The sequence below is a fragment of the Pelodiscus sinensis genome, chromosome 7, assembly GCF_049634645.1.
Source record: "Pelodiscus sinensis isolate JC-2024 chromosome 7, ASM4963464v1, whole genome shotgun sequence".
NCBI classification, from domain to species: domain Eukaryota; kingdom Metazoa; phylum Chordata; order Testudines; family Trionychidae; genus Pelodiscus; species Pelodiscus sinensis.
The window spans coordinates 44811576-44820401 of record NC_134717.1 but is presented as its reverse complement, the minus strand read 5'-3'; the positions used below and the strand labels follow the sequence as shown (position 1 = coordinate 44820401).

The 8826-nt window shown below is 48.1% G+C and overlaps 1 protein-coding gene across 1 annotated transcript; it reads right to left on the bottom strand.

The window, feature by feature from the left end:
• Positions 1–381: 381 nt before the first annotated feature.
• Positions 382–3210, bottom strand: HOXD1 (homeobox D1). Its single transcript, XM_006119463.4, has 2 exons — positions 2496–3210; positions 382–2258 (listed from the first exon to the last, which is right to left on the bottom strand). Exons 1-2 carry the CDS (start codon positions 3085–3087, stop codon positions 1939–1941), a joined length of 912 nt encoding a protein of 303 aa, XP_006119525.1. The 5' UTR covers positions 3088–3210; the 3' UTR covers positions 382–1938.
• Between the last annotated feature and the right edge of the window lie 5616 nt (positions 3211–8826).

Genomic DNA, 8826 nt, shown 5'->3' with positions numbered 1-8826 from the left:
AGCAGAACTTGGAGACCAGATTTATTCCTCCCTCCAGGTGTGAATGTGAAACCACCGGGTGCTTTCAGACGTGTGTTGGAACGGGGAGGACAGAGGCTTTCAAATAATTTCTTTTGGAAAAAGCAATAGCAGGGCTTTGGTGAAACTGTTTCACTTTTGTGGCTGTAGATGTCGGTGCTTTTCAAAGCTGGGTGCATTGCCATATCAAAGACTTCCGGAGGAGAGACCGGAGGTCAGCGAAAATGCACCCAGCCCGGAGCCCTTTTGAAATACCGACACATCACTGTGGGTCCTCTGTTGTTTTAACCGAGACCTAATTAGCATTACACGGCTGAAAGACAGATGGCCCAATACATACGAATCATATTCCCGTTATATTTACAAGTGTGACATGATTTTCCCATCAAGTTCTTTTTAAATTCTCCTCATGCTTAACATCCTTGCGTTTTGGCTTTAAAAATGTTCTGAGTTCACTGTAACCCAGCTCTGCTTTAGCAGGGGTTGTGTGATGCATTTATTTCCCCCCGCTTTTTATAAGAGGATGGTGATGTCATGGGTAATCAAAATATTTCGCCCATGTGAATGGATAGTGGGATGCTTTTCAAAGGTTTGTAGTTCAGTGATTTACTAGAGAAAACAAGAGGCGAGTCTTTCGCGTGAGTCTTTAGCAATTCCATGCGAAAGTGAAGGCCAGCCATTGAACTTATGAACCAGGGCCATGTCCGAGGCCCTTTTTACTTCTTCTCTCTTTTGTGATTCTTATCTTTGGACATGTGAATTCGGCCCTTCACACCTCTTTGATGTGCGGGAACCCTACTGCGAACCGCTTAGCTCTACCTTTATTTTTTTTTTTTTAATCAGGACTACCGTTTGCACAGCACCTTTCTATAAGTTTTTGCACTGCCAAGGTGGGAAAAGAGCAATATTTCCCCCCCCCCCCTTTCTTTTTGTAATCACAGCGTGTCTTTAAAAAAAACCGCTATCAGAAAAGGGGCAGAAAGCATTGTATTTACTGTATACAAGCCATACTGAAGCAAAGTATGACTCTGGCAAAAGGCATAAAGACAAACTAGCAATGATGCTAACGTTATTCACCAAAACCTTCCCACATCCATTTCACTTGAATCTGTTCTGTAACTATGTATTCATTTGACTAATGTCCAAGCCTGGGTCACTTTATATTTTACTTTTTAATAAAAACCAACAGCCATGCTCTAGCAATCAATTCGATTCAGAATTATTCAAAACAAAGCCTATTGTTCAGAAAATATAAATACAATACAAATCCGGACAAAGATGCTAATTCGGAGATTTGACATTTACCAGGTCAGAAGTCCTTGATGGTATTGAACTATCCGAATAGTGATTGTTTCTCTCATTCAGGCACATTGAAAAGTAGGAGCAATTGAAAATACCTTGTAGTGCAAATGTTAAACTTCTCTGTCAGTGCAGAACTTCTTTGGCTCTTACTCATAGCAACAATCCTCTTAATTTAAATTCGTTGCATATATATTTCTAAGCTAGAGGACTTTGCGTGGTCTTGTTTGACCTTTTAAAAGGATAGAGGCACAAGGTATGCCGGCTACTTTAGCAAAAAAAAAAAAAAAAAAAAAATCATAGGGCCAATGAGGACATTGGCCGAGAGTGTTTTGACTGATAGTTTTCCCTGATATACCCATAAATAAAATGTAAACAAATTGCAATAACGAGCAATTATATACTGTTACAGTCCTGCATAAAAAAAATCAAGACACAATTCCTTACGTAGACACACCACAAATATTTCATTGGCAGTGGTAGCCTTAGTGAGAGTAGTAATTTTTTGCTCGGGTTGTGCAGGATTAACACTGCTGAGATGCTCGAAGCATCCTTTGAAGTGTCTAAAAAGCGGTTCCTCATTTCTCGCCAGTGGCTGCTACAACAGCTGGCACTGCAGCATCAGCAGGAGTCTTGGGAAGGAGAGGAGGACCCCGAATTCCTGTCAGGCTTGGCGGGGCTTTGCGCGCAGGGGGATGCGACAGGGGAAGGGACCAGGAGCCCTTCTCTTTCCCGTTTCTTCTGCTTCATCCGTCTGTTCTGGAACCAGATTTTCACTTGCGTGTCACTGAGGTGCAGCGAGTGCGCGATCTCCACGCGGCGGGCGCGGGTGAGGTACTTATTGAAATGAAACTCCTTTTCCAGTTCGGTCAGCTGCTTGGTGCTGAAGTGGGTCCGCACGAGGCTGGGGGGGCTGGGCGCTCCAGAGGCGCAGAGTTTGCCTGCAACACAAACCGCTTGTTCAGTAGCAGGGAGAGCGAGGCACCGCGCAAAGGAGCCGGGTCTCTGGGCTCCAAAGGCGAAGCGCTATCGCGGGCGGGCGCTCCTAGCTCAGGGGGTAGATAAGGACGCGCCCAGGGACATTGCGAGCCAGACCCGCCCGGTTTCGCTCCGAGCACTTAGGGCGCGCGCCCCGCTCCTGGTACCGCGGCCCTGCGCCCCCCGAGGGTTACACTTACTTTTCGTGGGTGCGTTTCGCTTCACTTTCATCCACTCGAAGGTCCCGAGCGCGCCCCCTGCGCGCCCCCCCGAGGCCGGAGAGGTGGGCTTGGGGTAGGCGCCCGGGGAGGGGGAGACGCTCTGGAAGGCTCCCCGCTGGAACCCCGGCCCTGCCTCCAGGCAGGGGTGGAAGGGGCTGTGCTGGGCCAGGGCGCTGTAACCGGCCGGGAGCGGCGATGCGCTACCGGAGAAGACGGATGTAGCATAGCGCAAGTGGCCCCCGCCGGCATCCTCCACCTGGGCGCTGGCTCCGCGGGGCAGGGCGTAGCCGGAGCTCGGCGGCAGGGCGGCGAAGTCAGCAGCAGGTGGCCCGGGGTCGTAGAGCCCCGCCAGGGCGCAGGGCGCAAAGCGAGAGGCCGCTGCGGGCCGCGGCTGCGGAGCCGGGTCGGGCGCAGCCCCTGCTCCTGGCACTAGCCGGCTGCCCAGGTGAGCGCGGTCACCGCGCAGGGGGCACGAGGGCCGCAGGCCGAAAGCGCTGGGGGCTGCCGGGCAGAAGCCAGGGGGGGCGGGCAGCGCATCGCCGCGGGACAGGTACTCCAGGTAGGAGCTCATGGCCCGGGGCGGCGCTGGGCCAGCGGCCGGGGGCGCGGGGCAGGCGCCCGCTGCTCTGGCCCTGCCCTGCTCCTCCCAGAGCCATCGCGGCGGCGGAGGTAAATATTGTCCTAATATAGAGCCGGGGGCTGGCACGTGCCGCCCGGTGGCCAATCGTAGCCCGCCGTGCAGAGCCCAGCTCAAGGGTGCCGGGTGCTGCTGACTGCTTCCTGCCCCGGCGCAAACTTGGCCACGGGAGGAGCGGGGAGCCAGGCAGCGCTGGGACTGCGGGGGGAGGGGGCTGTCGTGGCCCGGAGCCGCCCCGCAGACGACGGGCTGGGGCAATTAGGGAGCTGAAGGTGGGCCGGGGGGAGGCGCTGCCCCCGAGCTCTGTTTGCACTAGGTGGCAGGGAAGGAAGAGCGGGATAAACGCGAGTAATGCAAAATGCACGCGCGGGCCTCTCCAGCGCACCCTAGGGACAAGTGGTCTGAGTCTCACTTGTTGCCTGGCACCGCCGCTGTAATCCGGATTGTGGTTCTAGAACGCCGCGGGACTTGGAATCGGGCCGGTGTCGGTCGGGAGGCAAAAGGACTGGCGGTGCCCTAAAGTGAACTCCCGCCCCTTTGATCAGTGCCAAGTCTTTCACGTGCACGAGAAATGTTCTCCAAGCCTTGAATGTACCTGGCCAAACCTAGCGCTCACGCCTTGCTTAGCTAGAGCTCTGCCTTCCCGTTGTCAGCCCCAGAGAAGGCGGAAGTTTTTTGTACGTTTGGTACCATGTACCTTATAGCCCCAGGGGTTCTTAGCATGCTCTCTGCACTATAATCTACCCCCTGCGTGCAGTACATAGCGAAAACAATCTTTTGTCAACTTTGTGATCTCTCATCCTCAGCTGTACCTGTGATTCCTCTCCTGCATGGGGAGTTTTCTAAGAAATATGAGGTTAAAACGCATCCGGCAGCCAGTTCAGATCTGAAGGGGTTCGATGTTACTGCACGTCACAGCAATTAATGGACCTGCTCCATCAGATAAGTGCTTTATAGTCTCTTGTAAGTGAATCCGAGGGCTCACAATGTTAATGGGCTCTCATTTTCCCCAGGGTGATACAATAGTGTTTACTGAGTGTTTATGACTGGCACAGCACACACACACACGCACGCAAAGAAAACAGGAAAGAGATTAGAGTAAAGCTCAGTGCTCTACCAAACTTTTTAAACTTCATTTTCCTTGGGCAGTAGGGAATTAATCTGGTAGAGGGGAAGATTGGACTCCACCAAACAAGTGATTGTGGTTTCCTCAAGCGTTACAATGCACTTGCAATAAGTAGTATAGACCACTCAAGAACTTGAGAAGTGGACTCATGAACTCCGAGGCTCTATTTCAACCCAAGTCTAGTATGCATTAAGTCGAGATGTGCTGAAAAGGCAAATGGCTTATATATCATCTCGAGTACTTCTTGGAGTTAAAAACCATGTCAAAAAAGGTGGCACCTATCATGTAGCCCACGCCTGGAAACCGGGTGGGGCTGCAGTTGAAATAAGCTTCCTTCTCTACAAGAGAAGTCTACAAATTTCAGAGGCAGTCTCTTAAGAGAGGGAAGAAAGCACATTCCTATTCCAGCCCTATTCTCACCCCAATACAATATCATTCCCTATTGGATATATAAGTCTTCCACACCAATCTCATAGACTACTTCGTTCTACTGAAGGTCCCATCCCATGTTCAGTTCCCACTGAAGTCTTGTAATCAATGTGGAATCAGGTTCTCTCCCCCTGAGATTTTTAATGGAGTTTAGAGTTAAGGGGCCATGCCTAAAACTGACGCCTTCTGACCTAAATGATGGCCTGATCTCCAGAGCAGCAGACCACCTGCAACTGTCCCCAGCACATTTGCAAACTTTTATCCTGGTGCTCCCAGTGGAAGTTGTAGAACCTTGGTGTCCAATCAGTTCATGGCTACTACTATAGCGAACTAGTCACATTCTGAAAACGTAAATATAGTGGTTACTACTATAGCCAACTAGCCACACTCGATGGGCCAAATAGCCATATGTGGCTAGTGGCTAGCATGTTGGACACCACTGTATTTGAAGCTCAAATCAAACCTTGGATTCCAGGCCTTGATGAAGGTAAGAGAGGTCTAAAGAAGGCAATCTAAAAGAAGGGAATGAGTAGGGCAGTATAAATGAAGCCTTTCATTTAATAATAAAACAATTTGTAAGGTTAGGAACTTATGTTGGAAATGTTACCCATTGTTTATGTCCATTGAAATGCTTCAACCCTTCAAACTAAGGACTTTTAAAATTTTATTTTGAATAACAATGATAAATCCTGTGATTTGCAGCGACGAGCCAGAGCGTTTGCTCTCCCCCGCCCCTGCCAAACAGCTCAGTATCCATTCACCCTAAACATTAGGGTTAGTTCAGTAGCTGGCCATTCTAACAGTAGAACAATTGCCACTCTTCTGCAGTCCCTCTCTCAAGCCTTGGCTTTTAAGCATTCAACGCAGACAACAATTTAATGGGGCTGAAATGTATTTAACATCAATTTTGTCCTTTTTTAAGGTACAGATGCAGAAGAATATAAATGTTCTGGATGATATTTCAGGGACACAAAAGCAGTGTGCAAATCAGCGCTTTTCTGAGGCAGTTAAATGAAGAGTTACTGCAGTTAGAAAAATACTGTCGTCTATGCAACTGCATTAAAAACAAGCAACTGACAATTTTTTACTTTGTTACTGGGAACACAGACTTGTGGGTTAGATTTTCGCTGAATACACATTGACAGTCTTCCAACAGTTACAAACTATGTTGTCAGAGATTCGCCATAATGGGAGTCTCAAATTTCAGTTTGCAGCTGATCCAGCTATGAACTCAATCGTTATGATCCCAGGGAAAATAGTGTATTTAACCAACTGAGGCAGCCAGCTGATGCGTGTTCAGGAAATTTGGGTTTTGGATTTGTGTCAATTTAAATCCAGACAATAGTGATATGAGGGTGAACACACCTGTATGTTATAAAATTACCGCGCACTCTCTGAGATCAAAAGAATTATGAAAAGGCCATTTTCATTGTAGCGGGAGGGGCTCAGCAGCTCCAAACAAGCACCAGGTTTTCCCCAAAGGGGCTAGTCTGGCAGAGAATCCTGGGAAGTTCAGGGATGGAAGAGAGTCTCACAGTTAGTGGGAGAGGTGATGTCAGTAGAAAGTGCTAGGCTGGCTAAAAGCATGAATTCAGAAAACCACTGGCACAGAGTTTCTGCTGACCAGCTGCCACAGCCAACGGGAGACTGTTTGGGTAAAAGCCAAGCATTGTCTGGAATAAGTGGAATCTAGCATGCAAGTGTGCTGTGACATCCTCCTGCCAGAGAAAAAGCCTAAAGGAAAGTAGTTTAGCAAAGGGTGTAAACAGTAGTGCCCGTCCTCTTCACAAACACCAGTCACTTAATAGAATTCACTCCAAAGGCAAGCTGGAGTCACAAATATTAACCTAAAATACAAGAAGTCTGACAGTCCAGACACTTGTTTAAAAAGTATTGCTACTATTGGCCATGCTGAAGTACACCTCCAACAAAGTCAAAGGTAGCTTAGGTAAGCAGAGTCTGAGTACTTCGGACTCGGCCCTATTTGAAACCATAGGGAGGTGGGTGTGACTTGAACACCCACAATCCTGTTCTCCCCGAGCAAGCGCCCTATCCCCTAGGCCACACAGGGAACTACCTTGTCACCTTACCGTCAGAGCATCCCTTATCCCTCCTGCCCCAAACCGCCATCCCAACCCGGGAGAAGCCGGACTTGAACCCACGACTCTGTTCTCTCCCGACAAGCGTTTTATCCCCCTAGGTCACACCCCACGACCTTATTGTCAGTTAGTTCGTTTTCCTTTGCCCAAACCACCTCATAGAATACTTATGTCTACTGACGAGCCAGTCCCATATGCAGTTCCCACTGAAATCTTATAATCGAGGCAGGATTTCCCGATGCTGACTGTTTGAATCCTTTTCTCCAGAGGAAATCTTACATTTTCCAGGCCCTAGCTGGCAAATAAAGTGTTTTCCTGGCTGGTCATGTTTGATGGTTTTAATACCGTTTCCGATATTGACACTAATGTGATCATCTTAATGTGATCTAGAAAAGCGCTGAGGATGTTGTTTTGTATCACACTGGTGTAGATGCAACAGAGTTTCTGTGAAACTAAGGAAGTGAAAACACTAGTCCAGATATGTACTTGGATTCTCCCACCTTCCTGTCTGATTTTTTTAACAGATAAGGTGTTAATTCGGGACAGTTACTGATGGATCGAGAAGTATACTGCATAGTATACACCATCACTTGAAAATATTAGGGAATGTTTTAAAGTGGCTCTGCAGGAAAATTGATCATGTACATTTTATCCAAAAACTATAATAAATGTTTGTCAGAATTTGCCAAAATATTATGACTTGTTGATCTGCTATTAAAAAAACAGATTATAGGTGATGGCATGGAAAGGTAAATCAGGGTATTTGAAGGAAGAAACTGTAGTGCCTAGAGCAAGTAGTGTCTTTTGTAAAGTTTTGGACAAAGTAAGGACTGTATTTGGACAACTGGCATTAGCTGATGGAATCCAAATTCAGCTCCTGGAAAAACATGGATGCACTGTGAAGGCAGTTCACTTCTGCAGACTGAGGAGGGTGAAAGGTGCTCATTCAGTTGACCTTTAGAGCAGTTTTGAAGAGGATTTTGCCTCTCTGTATGTATCAGTTGAAGGTGAAATTGGAAGACTAATAGAACCTCCCACAGATGGAGGAAAGTCTTTATCTGCAGAAACTCTCTCCTGTTGTGCATAAATATGGAAAATTTCTGCAATTCTCCCATCGGTGTCACTGAAATAAGATCTGGGCTGATGGTACTGAGCCTCTGCTTCCCCTTTTCATATTGCTTGGACTTTATAAACACTCTGGGAAAGATTAGGGGTGAGAGTTATGCGAACCAATGGTTTAACAACATTGCGAGTCCTGTTTAGGTGGGTGGGGAGGGGTGTGCCAAGAAGCACATCTGTCCTGTCGCCGCCCTGCTGGCCATGCACGCTTCTGCAGCACCTGACTTCAGCTTACCCTCTCCAGGGCTCCTTCAATAAACTGTTACTCGAAAGGCAGTAAGACATTCCCCTACTGTTCACACCAGCACTCAATCCTGGGGCTTCTTTTCTTCACCCAGAGGGGAAACCTGCATTAGGTCTCTCCAGCTTTCCCACCGGGCATCTTTTCTCTCTGGTGTCTCAGAGTAGGCTTGGCCTTATACCCTTTTTCCCCAGAGGGGAGCAAAGCCTTCTAGATGCACTCACATTCTTCCTTGCTTTTGGGGAGTTACTCCCAGCCTACCTGATTGGTGTCTTTTGGTTCCTGAAGGGTCAGACTCTCCTAAGGTCTTCTACGCACAACAACCCTATAGAAGGCTGCTAAAGCACTACAGCTTTGTTGTAGCACGCCAACCTCCTCTCCCAGAACCTTCTGCTGTCCCCACCTTTTCCTTCCCGCCCTCCTTCCCCCCTTTTATAAGCCACAGGTGCACTCGCTTCCAATCTCTCTTAAAGGGAGTGGGCCTGGGAAAGAATGCAAAATCTTACTTCACAATTGCTCTGTTCACACACACACACACCAAGTAATTTGATTGTTCCCCCGCTGACAAATTTATTTGATTTCTCTAATTTTATGTTATAGAAAGACCGCAAATGACTGTACTGTGGCTGATCCGGGTCCAATCCGGTTTAGATCTGTGG